General features: G+C 54.8%; 1 protein-coding gene across 3 annotated transcripts; it reads left to right on the top strand.

Annotated features, from left to right (window-relative positions):
• The first annotated feature begins 2,947 nt into the window (after positions 1 to 2,947).
• ST6GALNAC4 (ST6 N-acetylgalactosaminide alpha-2,6-sialyltransferase 4) lies at positions 2,948 to 12,108 on the top strand. Of its 3 annotated transcripts, XM_055541249.1 has the most exons (6): positions 2,950 to 3,109; positions 3,538 to 3,623; positions 5,174 to 5,359; positions 7,707 to 8,119; positions 10,194 to 10,301; positions 11,440 to 12,108. In XM_055541249.1, exons 1-6 carry the CDS (start codon positions 3,073 to 3,075, stop codon positions 11,690 to 11,692), a joined length of 1,083 nt encoding a protein of 360 aa, XP_055397224.1. In that variant the 5' UTR covers positions 2,950 to 3,072; the 3' UTR covers positions 11,693 to 12,108. The 3 variants fall into 3 exon arrangements, with proteins under 3 accessions (XP_055397225.1, XP_055397224.1, XP_055397226.1); XM_055541250.1 differs by lacking the exon at positions 10,194 to 10,301 and having other exon boundaries at positions 2,948 to 3,109; XM_055541251.1 differs by lacking the exon at positions 3,538 to 3,623 and having other exon boundaries at positions 2,975 to 3,109.
• The last annotated feature ends 1,218 nt before the right edge of the window (positions 12,109 to 13,326 follow it).

Raw genomic sequence — 13,326 nt, 5'->3', positions numbered from 1 at the left:
TTTGTTTGGTTCCTCAGAAAGACTCTACTGGCACAGAGACTGATAGAGACTAAGACTCCTTGGGGGCATAACTGTTACCCCCTATAGGCAGATCCCTTAAAATGAGACCACAGTGCTAAGCGACTTGAAGGCTCTTTGCTGGAGGACTCCCCGCTGCTGTTCCAGATGGATGCTCTGTTGGAGCAGAAGGTGACTTCCTATCATGTCTGTCATGAGACTGGTTCAGCTGAACCAAAACCTGCTGCTCACTGGTGCTGAGATGGGATCTTCCCAGACTTCTTCCTGGACTAGTCTGTTACCCCCCTTTCTATTTTCCCTACTTTGACTAACCTGTGTTGCCTGCTTTTGTTGTTGTTCAGTCAGTAAGTCACATCCTACTCTTTGTGACCCGATGGTCACCAGGCTTCCCTGTTTTTTATCATCTCCCGGAGTTTGCTCAAACTCATTTCCATTGAGCTGGTAATGCCATCCAACTATCTCCTCTGTCATTCCCCTTCTCCTCCTGCCTTCCATCTCTCATCATTCAGTTCAGTTCAGTTCAGCTGCTCAGTCATGTCTGACTCTTTGTGACCCCATGAATTGCAGCACGCCAGGCCTCCCTGTCCATCACCAACTCCTGGAGTTTGCTCAAACTCATGGCCATCGAGTCGGTGATGCCATCCAGACATCTCATTCTCTGTCGTCCCCTTCTCCTCCTGCCCCCAATCCCTCCCAGCATCAGAGTCTTTTCCAATGAGTCAACTCTTTGCATGAGATGGCCAAAATACTGGAGTTTCAGCTTTAGCATCATTCCTTCCAGAGAACACCCAGGACTGATCTCCTTTAGGATGGACTGGTTGGATCTCCTTGCAGTCCAAGGGACTCTCAAGAGTCTTCTCCAACACCACACTTCAAAAGCATCAATTCTTCGGCGCTCAGCTTTCTTCACAGTCCAACTCTCACATCCATACATGACCACTGGAAAAACCATAGCCTTGACTAGACGGACCTTTGTTGGCAAAGTAATGTCTCTGCTTTTCAATATGCTCTCTAGGTTGGTCATAACTTTCGTTCCAAGGAGTAAGCGTCTTTTAATTTCATGGCTGCAGTCACCATCTGCAGTGATTTTGGAGCCCAAAAAAATAAAGTCTGACACTGTTTCCACTGTTTCCCCATCTATTTCCCATGAAGTGATGGGACCAGATGCCATGATCTTCGTTTTCTGAATGTTGAGCTTTAAGCCAACTTTTTCAGTCTCCACTTTCACTTTCATCAAGAGGCTTTTAGTTCCTCTTCACTTTCTGCCATAAGGGTGGTGTCATCTGCATATCTGAGGTTATTGACATTTCTCCTGGCAATCTTGATTTCAGCTTGTGCTTCTTCCAGCCCAGCGTTTCTCATGATGGACTCTGCATAGAAGTTAAATAAGCAGGGTGACAGTATACAGCCTTGACCTACTCCTTTTCCTATTTGGAACCAGTCTGTTGTTCCATGTCCAGTTCTAACTGTTGCTTCCTGACCTGCATATAGGTTTTTCAAGAGGCAGGTCAGGTGGTCTGGTATTCCCATCTCTTTCAGAATTTTCCACAGTTTATTGTGATCCACACAGTCAAAGTCTTTGGCATAGTCAAAAGCAGAAATAGATGTTTTTCTGGAACTCTCTTGCTTTTTCGATGATCCAGCGGATGTTGGCAATTTGATCCCAGCATCATGGTCTTTTCCAATGAGTCAGCTCTTCACATCAGGTGGCCAAAGTACTGGAGCTTTAGCTTCTGCATCAGTCCTTCCAATGAATATTCAGGGTTGATTTCCTTTAAGATTGACTGGTTTGATCTCCTTGCAGTCCAAGGGACTCTTAAGAGCCTTCTCTAGCACCACAGTTGGAAAGCATCAATTCTTCAGTGGTCAGCCCTCTTTATAGTCCAACTCTTTGCATGCTAATTGTGTACAATAAACCAAGTGACTCATGAATTGAATACTGGTTATGTTTTGTATATCCCCAGTCCTGTGATTCTAGCCTGATTTTACCGCTGGACCCTGCAACAAAACAGGGGCATTTGGGAGTTGAAAGTAGGTGGTCAGAGCCCTGGCTTTGCAGTGACTGCCCAGTTCAAATTCTGCTTCTGCCACAAGATGCCTCTGCACTTTGAGGTAGCTTCTATCATCAACCTCCCTCCACAGAGGAGAAAAACAGGCTCATCTGAGGTAGTCCAGGTAAGGATGCCAGAAAGAGTCGGACATGACTGAGCGACTAACACACACAGTTACACTGGACTTTCAGATTTCTAACGTAATTAGTGGCTGCTTTCCTGCGTAGTTTAACCGGTGAAGAATCTGCCTGCACTGCTGGAGACCTGGGTTCGATACTTGGGTCGGGAAGATGCCCTGGCGAAAGAAATGGCAACCCACTCCACTATTCTTGCCTGCAGAATCTCATGAACAGAGGAGCCTGGCGGGCTACAGTCCACAGGGTTGCAAGAGTCGGACGCAACTTAGCGCTATCTTTCTTTTCTGAAGTTCCAACTACGTGGGCATCCGGTATTTTACTTGGCGAAATCCGGCAACCCTACCAAGCTTGAAATCTGGAGCTGCCTGAGCCTAAAACCCCACTTGATTATCCCTGAAGCTCCCCACACCCAAACTTCAGGAATGGAGAAATTCCAATCCGGACCACAAGAGAGCGACAAGGCACACAAGGCACCCTGTAGGTCTTTCCTCTGGGGGGCCGCCTACCCCACCACCCGCAGGAGCTTGGGAGATGAGCTGAAAGGCGGAAGGGAAGAGATGCCGGAGCTGAGACTCCGCCCCCAGCTGCTGAGGCCAGGTCCTCAGACCCTGCAGCCTCGCCGCCCCCGCCCACGCCCACCGCGCACGCCCCACCAGAGGCGCGCTCGTAGGTCCCGCCCCAGCCCCGCCCCCGGTGCCTGTCTCCTCCTCCCCGTCCTAGCAAACCCCGCCCCCACCGGCGGCGGCGCACAATGAGTTTCCAGCCTCCAGAAGCTGAGGCGACGGCGACGGCGACGCCTCAGCCCCGAGGCTCCGGCTTCCTGCCCCATCCGTCCCGCCCGCGGGCCATGGAGCTCCGAGCAACGGATGGGGAGCAGCTGGCGCATCCCCGCCTGCCCTCCAGGTTAGCGCCCCAGCGGGTGAGGGGTCGGTGGGATCTGGCAGTGGGGTGGAGAGCCCTTGTCCCCTCCAGCCCCAGGCCTCTCTGTTAGTGAGTTAGGCGGAGATGGGAAGTCAAGGCTCCAGGCTCCTGGTGCTTATCTGACCCAGAGTGGATGGGGTGGCCTTGAGCCCTGGGCTTCTCTTGTCTACCTCTCCTTCCCCATCTGTGCAATGGAGACTGGGTTGGTGGGAGGTTTCAGCTCCTTCAGGAAGAGATTACAGCTCCTTTAGGATGGGGACAGTGCTTGCCCCGTGTTTGCGGACTTAAGGGCGTGTGATTCCCAGAAGCCGTCTTCCCTGACCCAGGCCTGTACCCTCCCCTGCCTCGGTATCCCTGGGCAGTTTCCTCCGAAGCCTGGGACCCAGCTCTGAGTGTCTGGGTCTTGGCAGGTCCCTGGCTCCCATCCCTTCCCAGCCTGATCCCTGGAGGCAGCAGCCACCGGCTACTGAGCGGCAGTGACAACATGAAGGCTCCGGTAAGTGGCAGAAGGAGGAAGGCTCACAGGGGAGGTGGCTTCCGGCCCAGTAGCCTCTCCCCCCACCCCAGAGCTGACTGTCACTTCTGATTCCACTGCTCCTGAGCTGAAGGAGACGGGGAGACCAGCCTCAAAGTCCAGCCCTGATCTGGCAGGCTGTGTGGCCCCAGGCAAGTGGCATTCCCTCTCTGGTTTCAGTACTTTGCTCCTCTTCTATGTATAATGGAGATAATAGTACTGCCTCCTGTGAGCATCCAGGGGTCACCCAGGTGAGGCATCTACCTGGGAGCAGGGTATGTTGTGAAAGTTCAGTTTAGCGGAGTCTTGAGTTTATTCAGGAGCCCCTGGCGAGAGCCTTGAATGTTGTGGGAAGTCAGCCATGGCTGCCTGAATCAAGGTCTCTGGGTCCCTGCGGGCAGGGAACCAGGTGCCAAGCATAGCTTGAGGCCTCAGGGGCTGAACCCCCTCCTACGCACAGCTGGTCTCACAGAGATTTATTTTTAGGAGCTGAAGTGGCTTGTGGGCAGAAAAGGGAGGGCCTCTGGCAGGATATGCCCAAGGAGGGGACTGGTGGGGGCTACTTTTTCACCTCTGATTTTCAGAGAGCCCCAGCCAGCTGCCAGTTGGTTCCTGAGGCAGAGGGACCTGTGTCTTAGGCAGGCTGGGAGACCGGTTAGAGCCCAGAGAGATACAAGTGGTGACCAAGGTGGCCCAGCACACAATGGCAGGCCAGGGTTCTGTCCCCCCACCAGGCAGCCCCTCCTTGAAGGCTCGGTGGAGGTATTCACTACATCCGCCAGCCGGGCAGGGGGCCAGGAGGGCTTCCTGGTTCACGTGGCCTCTGGGGACGTGGTTTCTGGAGGAGGGAGCCTCAAGGCTGCAGCTCTCAGTTCTTGAAACCATTTGCTGAGTGACGCTTCCCAATATCCCCTTCTACTGTCTCTTTACTCACAGGGTCTGCTGACCCAGGTCATGATTATCGGCTGGGGGAGGGGACGGCTCTGGGTGTGCGGGACAGCCTGAGCCTGAGATCTGAAGGGAACTGGTGGCCCTTCTGCTGGGCCATGCCTGTCCTCATGTGCACAGCACTTTATGGTAGCCCTTTGGCCGCTGTCCTCAGAGTGAGTTCCCACCTTGGGTAGTATCAGTTTCATAGAGGAAGCAGGCCCAGAGACGTAGACAGTTATACCCAAGGCTGCACAGGGCACCTCAGCTTTCTGGTTGAGAGGACAGTTTCTGATTTGGAGACCCCACCCTGCTGCTTTCTTACTGTGTGGCCTTGAGTTACTTACCCATTTTCACCCCAAACTGGTTTCCTTATCTAGAATATTGGGATAATAGGGCTTATCTCAGTCATGCACGTGCTCCAAACCTGACAGCCCAGAGGCAGGCCTGACTAACAGAGACTGTGGCCTCTGCTGATGTGCTGGGAACTACTGAGCTGGGATTTGGACCCATGAGGCTGGGGATCCCAGAGGCAGCTTCTAGGAGCTCCAGCGACACTGCCCCCCCACCCCCCACTCACACCCCATGACTGCTGTCTCCCCCAGTGTCGGCTCCTGCTCATCGTCCTCTGCTCTGTGGGCTTCTCGGCTGTCTACATCCTGCTGTGCTACTGGGCCTGCCTGCCCTTCTGCCCAGCCCCCTGCCTGGACCCCCACCTCTCTATCAAGTCCAGGCCCACCGTGCCAGGGCCTCTGCACTTCAGTGGCTACAGCAGCGTGCCAGATGGGAAGGTGAGTTTGCTGGGCAGCGTGTCGGGGGGTGGGGGGTAGGCCCAGCCAGGGTGCTCCCCGACTCTCTGGGGACTGTGAGAACTGGGCTCATGTCAGGCCAGCCTGGATCCTGGACTTGGCTCCTCTGCTAAAGCTGACCAGTCCCTTTACCTCTCTGAGCTTCAAATTCTAGGAGGAAATTTTTTTTTTTACAATTGTGGCTGCACTGCATGGCTTGCAGGGTCTTGGTTCCCCGATTAGGGCTTGAATCCAGGCCACAGCAGTGAAAGCGCTGAGTCCTAACTACTGGACCACCAGGGTATTCCTAAATGTCTTTTTTTTTTTTTTTTAATTCAACGAACATTGCCTGACTGCTCTCAGCTGGGCACTGGGGATAAAAAAGATGAGTTAGGCAGGGTGGCCACCTGGAACTCCTGGTCCATCCTGGAAGCCAGACCGCATCACATCGTGGTGGTACATGCAGCTTTAAATTTATTAAAAACTGTCCACGCACAACCCATCTGTTTAGCAAGTGTGTATTTGGTGCCTTAGATGTGCTCTGCCTTGTGCTGATACCTGCTGGGGATACAGATCTGCCCCAGAGCTGTCCCTCTACAGGAGACAGGGACAGTGGAGCCCAAGGGTGACAAGGCAGCTGAGGCCCCTGTCCCATGGCGTGCACCTCCCCATGCTTGTTTTGCCAGGTGAGGTTCAGAACGCTTTACACCGCTCACCCTGATTTCAGCAGCCCCAGCTGGTAGGTTTCTTCTCAAAGGCATCTGCCAATGACACCCAGTGCAGGAAGGTCCGAGCTCGGAGTCTGCCAGCTCTCCGAGTGTTGGTCAGAGGGAAGAGGGCTCAGGGACCTTGCGTTGGAGATCTATTTCAGGTCTTCATCCCTCTGAGTTGCAGTTGCCTTATCTGTAAAAGGCAATCATTGTGGTTCCTACCTTGGTAGGGTGGCTCTGCAAGTCCAACTGTGTGATTCATGGACAGTGTTTAGAATGGGTGCTGTATAAATCTTTGATCAAGATGCAAAAACAGCTGAGTTGGGAGGGACAAACTCAAGTGCCACCGGGTTTGGCCAAGAGGGACAAGCGGCAAGGTAGGCTGGGTAGACGCCGTCCCAGCTTCCGTGGTCACAGCTAGTGTTCATTTCAGATGCTCAGAGCTCATGAGGACGTGGCCCCAGGATGGCCAGATCCTCTGAGTTTGTTAACAGGGCAGAAAATCTTAGAATGTCGAAAGGGCTGATTTCTGTAAAGGATTCACTGTCTTAAAGATCCTGCAAAACAGGACAAGCAGAACGCCTTCTGGGGCTGATGGTGACTTTGGATCTGAACAGACCACAATTGTCAGCTCAGGCTTAAACTGAGGGCAGAATAAGGAAGTCTTGTTCTTTATTGCCAGGGCATGGAAAATGGGGCTACGAGTCCTTAAATCAACACTGTGTCAGACATAAACTGTCCCTGAGTGGGCTACAACTGTGTGTCTTTTATCGACTAGATTGACTATTCCCATATCCTTTACAGGCCTCCATAAACCTGTGTTCCCAAAGGGGCATGGAGGCCTGGGGTGGGCAGCAAGTCTTGTCTCTGGGAGCCCTCACCTCCAGTGACAGTGTACAGGCTTGTTGGATTGGCTCCTGCCTCTTATGAGATGATGAGGTGGGGTAGGAGGGCAGCTTACATGCCCTCAGTCTGTGCTGATCACTCTCTAGGCATTTTGAATTGAATCCTTAAAACCTGATCAAGCAGATGCTATTTTCATCCCCTTTTTATAGATAAGGAAATTGAGGCTCAGAGAGACAAAGTAACTTGCCTTAAGCACACACAGCTAGGATGGGGCGGAGCCAGGATTCAGGCTCAGAACCAGAGGTTCCCAATGTTGTGATGGGCTTTTACTTATAAACTGGAACAAGGAAAATGGGACTTGGGCAGAGGAAGAAGTGACCTAAAAGAAATTCTGAAGAGCTGAGGTTCATATTTACCTAACGAACATATAACTGACTCCTAGTCTGTGCCAGGAACTGCTCTGAGTACTTTGTAAATATTGACTTATATAACCCTAACAAGAAAGTGCAATGTAGGGCCTCATAGGGCCTTAGCAACAGAAACCAGGGCCAGAAATGTGGCTGATGGGGAAGCAGGGGCCTTGAGCATAGACTCTCAGCTCTGCCACGTGTCACTGGTATGACCTTTAGAAAGTCATTCCAACTGCCTAGCCTCTGTTTCCTCATCTGCAAAAAGGGTTGATGAAGTCCTTGGAGCTGATACAGGTGGTCAGGGGTATTCCTGGGTGGAGGAGAAGGCAGGGTGGAAGCTACGTGCCCAGGACTTCCTTTCTTTCTCTCTACCTCCCCCTGCAGCCTCTGGTCCGAGAGCTGTGCCGCAGCTGCGCAGTGGTGTCCAGCTCAGGCCAGATGCTGGGCTCGGGCCTGGGCGCCGAGATTGACAGCGCTGAGTGCGTACTGCGCATGAACCAGGCGCCCACCGTGGGCTTCGAGGCAGACGTGGGCCAGCGGAGCACCCTGCGGGTCATCTCCCACACGAGCGTGCCTCTGCTGCTGCGAAACTACTCCCACTATTTCCAGCAGGCCCAGGACACACTCTATGTGGTGTGGGGCCAGGGGAAGCACATGGACCGGGCGCTGGGTGGCCGCACCTACCGTGCGCTGCTGCAGCTCACCAGGATGTACCCCGGCCTGCAGGTGTACACATTCACCGAGCGCATGATGGCCTACTGCGACCAGGTCTTCCAGGACGAGACGGGCAAGAACCGGTGAGCGTGAGCCGGGGGGGCTGGCCTGCTGGGGATCTCCCTGGCAGCTGGGGGCCTGCCTTCTCCAGGAGCCTCTGGTCCACTGAGGGTCTGCTCTGTCTGGCACTGGGGCTCAGCAGTGACAGAAGCAGGTGTGGTCCTGCCCTCTGATGGGGACAGGAATCAGAGAGACTGTCATCATCGAATGATCATATAGATGTTCCACACGGCGGTGAAGGGCGTTCGGCCTCACCAGTATACACTGTGGCGGGGCGGTGGATTGTTGGTGGTGGTGGTGACCGGTGTGGGGCCATGGCAGGGAGTTCTTCTCTTTGGAGGGGATGCTCTGAGACCTGAATTGGTTTCTGATGTCCCTTCCAGAAAATGAAGGTAACAGTGGCAGTTCTAACAGCCTTTTTTGTGCACCAGGTACTGAGCTAAGTACTCTTGCCTTCAAGATCTCATTTTATCCAACACCCAAAAGAGCACTTGAACTCCTATGGCTTCTTCCTCTGCACACTGGCTTCCTCCTCTGCACACTGGCTTCTCCCCCACCTCCCTAGCTCAGAAAATACAGCCACCAACCTCCAGTTTTTTAGTCAAACACTTGACTTTGCCCTTGACTCCCCTTGTTTCATCACCTGCCACATAGGATGGGCTCTCGAATCTCCTTCCTTGCCCACGGGTACCTCCTTGACCAAAGCCACCATCCTTCTCTGTTTTTTTGGTAATATTTTTATTTTTTTATTTATTTGACTGTGCCTGGTCTTAGTTGCAGCACACGGGATCTTTGTTGTGGCATGCCAGGTCTTTAGTTGTGGCATGCAGACTCTTAGCTGCAGAATGTGGGCTCTAGTTTCCTGACCAGGGATCGAACCTGGGCCCTCTGCACTGAGAGCGCAGAGTCTTAGCCACTGGACCACAGGGAAGTCCCCACACTCCCCTGCATTCGCAGCACCCCCTGCAGTCTGATCTCTCCCACCAGTCACCTGGCCTCACCCTACAGCAGCTTCGCATCACATGGAAAATAAAGTCCAGACTCCCACCTCCTCCCCTGCCCTGGCCTTCGTGCCCTTGCATGGTCTGCCCCTGCCTGCTTCTGTGGCCTCATCGTCCGTCGCTTACCCTGCTCCAGCCGCACTGGCCGTGGACATCCACACTGCTCTCACCTGCAGGCCTTTGCACATGCCGTTCCTCCCCCAGATCCTCCCTTGCGTTCAATACGGATGGAGTTTCTCCTTGGCCCCATCTGAAGGGACACCTCCTATCTGACATCCTTCATCCCATTCTTTTGTTTCCTTGTCTTCTCAGCAGGTCTCTTCCAGCTGCCCACTTCCTTGAGAATGGTAGCGCTGGGTGGGGCTGCTTCATGGCCAGCTCAGGGCTTGGGAGGTGTTAGGTTTGAATGGCTGAACCACCCCACAGCCCTTCAGTAGAGCCCGAGATGAATGGCCATCGACTGGGAAAGTAATCAGTACTGGTGCTTTTGGAGAGAGGCGAAGCCAGGTCCAGCTCCAGGGTCCCATGCTCTGAGTTGGGGGCTGGGGCTTGAGGGAGGAGCTGGGCCAACCTTGTTCCCTTTCTATCACCAATTATAGTTATCCCCATGTCACCCATGGGTCACTGAGGCTCAGAGAGGTTCATAAGCAAATCGGATGCCCTGGAGCAGATTCAGGGTTCAAGTTGAAGACTGCTTGACTCTAGACAACCCTCTTCCCCGCTTTCAATGGCTGTGTTTCTGCTGCTTTCTGCTGTCTCTGCAAGCTTGGTCCCTGAGATGTGGAGAGGCTGTGACCAGGGCTGATGCATCATCATTGTTGGGGGCGTGGTTTGCTCAAGTTCTGTGTGGATGGGTAGAAGACGCACAGACCTGGGTTGGCACCCACGCCCACCTCTTGCCCACTGCTGGCCTTGGGCCGGATCTTCCGGCTCCCCAGTGCTCCCACAGAGCCTCTCTGTGGGGGCTGAGGTGAGAAGCCCTTGACTGGGAGGGGAACCCGTGCTGTGCGGTGAGCCAGCTGAGGCTGGGGCCACCTTCCTTCCAAGTTGAGCTGGGGGACGTGGCCAGCTGACTGTGCGTCCCTCCCCCGGCCAGGAGGCAGTCCGGGTCCTTCCTCAGCACCGGCTGGTTCACTATGATTCTCGCCCTGGAGCTGTGTGAGGAGATCGTGGTCTACGGGATGGTCAGCGACAGCTACTGCAGGTCAGGCCAGCCAGGAGCCAGGTGGGGGGGGGACACCATGTTTGGGCCCTACGCTGAGGGTGTGTGGGCTTCCGCGTGAGTAGCCAAGGCACAGACAGCCCTTGGGCCTGGTACCCGGTGGGAAGGAGCCCAACCTGTAGAACAGGCTGGGTTCCCACCTCCTCTCTGCCCAAGTGGCGTTGGGCCCAGCCGCCACCTCCCAGGGCAACCATTTTGTCAGGTCAAAGAGAGCAAATGACCACACTGTCCTCAGAAGCTTGTGGGAAGGTTTAGCGAGAGTGATCTACCGAAGTCCTCACCCCAGCCTAAGGGCTGCTGTGCGTGTCTGTGATCAGCTGTTACGCCTAAGCTTTGACTTGTGATGTTGTTCTAGTTCAACACTGTCATAGCTCCCATCACTGAACTGAAGGGGCCCCATGTTTTCATCCTCTGTTTTTTTTGGGAACTTCTTTGCTGAGCACGTGGGCAAGATGAAAGTAGCCCCTCTCTACCAAGACGCCTGGCTAGACTGCCTGTGAGTAGGTGGGTATGCAGGCCTGGCAGTTACATGCTGCGGGGAACCAGGGGTCCCTCAACCATGAGCCCGGCACCAGGCACTTTGCAATTTTTGACCTGTGATTTTAGCTTCCCTGGTGTCTCAGACGGTAAAGCATCTGCCTGCAATGTGGGATGACCCAGGTTTGATCACTGGGTCGGGAAGATCCCCTGGAGAAGGAAATGGCAACCCACTCCAGTACTCTTGCCTGGAAAATTCCATGGATGGAGGAGCCTGGTAGGCTACAGTCCATGGGGTCACAAAGAGTCAGACACGACTGAGCCACTTCACTTTCACTTTCAGCCAAGAAAGTAGAGGTCACCATCCCCATTTTACAGATGGGTTATTGAGGCTCAGGGTGTTTGTCTTGGCCTAGAGTCAACCAGCTCGCAAGAAGTACAGCCAGGGCTTGAACCTCGGCCTTTAGAATCCTCGGGGGCTGCCCTGTTCCTCCTTTATCTGTCCTGGCCTCCCTTGGGACCAGGCCTGTGGGACTCTGTGGTCCGTAGGGCTGGGGGAGGGATGGTCCTGGCAGGTGGCAGGGTCTGGTGGGAGGCAGACCAGGTGGGCTGCCTCACACCTGTCCCTCTTCCCCACCCACAGGGAAGAGCATCACCCCTCAGTGCCTTACCACTACTTCGAGAAGGGCCGGCTGGACGAGTGTCAGATGTACCTGGCACATGAGCGGGCGCCCCGCAGTGCCCACCGCTTCATCACCGAGAAGGCTGTGTTCTCTCGCTGGGCCAAGAAGAGGCCTATCGTCTTTGCCCACCCATCCTGGAGGACGCAGTGGCCCCATCGCCACAGCGCCATCACCAGGCCTCTGTTGCAGCCACACTCCGCCAAAAGCACTTAATTTATGGATCCTGCCTCCTGCCACGTGCCGAGCGGACCTGAGTTCCCTTCCAGCCATACCCTTGGGAACACTTGGAGCCATGTCGGGCTTCTAGACTTGGGGAGAGAGGAGGAGGCCTCTGGTGACCTTTGCAGCCTCCTCCCCGCCCCTGCTCCCTGAGTAATCTGAGTCTGTCCAGTGGCCTTCGCCCTGGGGGCTGGTGGCCCCCAGTCACCAGCACTATGAATTTCAACCGAGCACCAGCCCTGGTCCTTCCTCTCTGCACTCCCTCTCCACCTGCCTTTGGTGCCACACTTCCCAGGCTGGTTTCCCTCAGCGGGGCAGCCTAGAGCTTGGGGTTCGTTGGGTGAAGTGGGGGGCCTTTGAACTGTGACTGCCAGGGCCACCTCTGGAGCGTACGGGTAAATGTGTTTTCTGGAAGCCTGTCCCGGCTATTGTCATGTGTCTGAGGGTGGGGACTGGAGCTTCTCTGCTCACCACAATCCCATGATCTGTTGCCTTGAGGGGAGACCTCCAGCCAGCTGGCCTCTGGCCATCTAATCTGCCTGCCTGTTTCTTCCTCAAGAGCCTATCTTCTTCCCCACCAGCTCAGGGTGTGTGGCCCATGGCAGCACATAGCCCAGGAAATGCCTTCCATGGGATTCCCACCCTGCTCTGGGAGAGGAGTCAGGGTGGGAGGAAATTCCCCCACATCACGTTTCCTTCCTGGTTCAGGGTCAGATTCCAAGGGCCTGGCCAGTTCAATTCCCAGTTAACTCTGGAGTTCGTTGCACTACCAGAAAGGAAAGCAGGGGGCAGGCCAGGGGCCTTTCTTCTCTGAGTAGCAGTTCGGTCACCGGTAAAGTGGAAAAGCAGACCCACCATCGAACAGGGGATGGACGGTGTGCAGCCACCCTGGGGTGGGGTTAGAATTAACCCAGTTCACAGATGACATGAAGCCACCGGGTTGAGCCAGGATGCAATCCCAGGTCTGAGAGCTGCAGCTGAGTGTCTGGGCCCCCTGCACCCGGTGGTTGGAAAGAGGGCTTCACTCCCCCTCCCTTCTTCCTAACTTCCTCCCTTTTCCCCATTTCTGGAGACCAGGAGACTAATGGTGGGCCAGGACCCCAAGGTCTCAGCTGGGATGGAGCCCTTGGGTTCTAGCTTGCAGCTCCAGGGCTCAGCCAGTTCATTGTTGGGTGACCTGTGCAGTTACCTCGGGCACCAGGCTTAATGTTCTGCAGTTTCCACTTGACACTTTTTTTTTTTTAATTAACAAGGGGCTACACCTTTTCATTTGGCACTGGACCTACCAATCACGTGTAGCCGGAACGTTCCCCTCCCACGCCTAACCTTGTCAGGAGAGTCTGGAGACCTGGCATTTGGCCCACAGGCCTTTTGTGCCCTGTCTCCCCTTACCCAGGGCCCGGTGGCCCCAGAAGTCTCTGCAGGCATGGGAGGAGAGCCCTGAGATGGGGAGGCAGGGAGCCATGCTGTGGGAGGCAGCAGGCTGGCGGCCAAGCCACAACTGCTGGCTTGGCAGTGGTGAGTGTTTCTAAGCTGGTGTTGGGCAGAGGTAGGGGGCAATGTGACCTCGCAGATGGGGGCGGGGGTTGGTGGGAGAACTTCCAGGCTCAGAGAGAGGACTCTGGAGT

The sequence above is a fragment of the Bubalus kerabau genome, chromosome 11 (genome assembly GCF_029407905.1).
Source record: "Bubalus kerabau isolate K-KA32 ecotype Philippines breed swamp buffalo chromosome 11, PCC_UOA_SB_1v2, whole genome shotgun sequence".
NCBI lineage: Eukaryota > Metazoa > Chordata > Mammalia > Artiodactyla > Bovidae > Bubalus > Bubalus kerabau.
The sequence above is the reverse complement of the archived record's forward strand: the minus strand, read 5'-3'. Positions and strand labels throughout refer to the sequence as shown.

Coding starts and splice junctions, on each gene's coding strand:
- ST6GALNAC4 (XM_055541249.1), top strand. CDS start 3,073: ATGGGGAGCAGCTGGCGCATCCCCGCCTGCCCTCCAG. Junction 3,624..5,173: donor GTGACAACATGAAGGCTCCG/GTAAGTGGCAGA, acceptor TGTCTCCCCCAG/TGTCGGCTCCTGCTCATCGT. Junction 5,360..7,706: donor GCAGCGTGCCAGATGGGAAG/GTGAGTTTGCTG, acceptor CTCCCCCTGCAG/CCTCTGGTCCGAGAGCTGTG.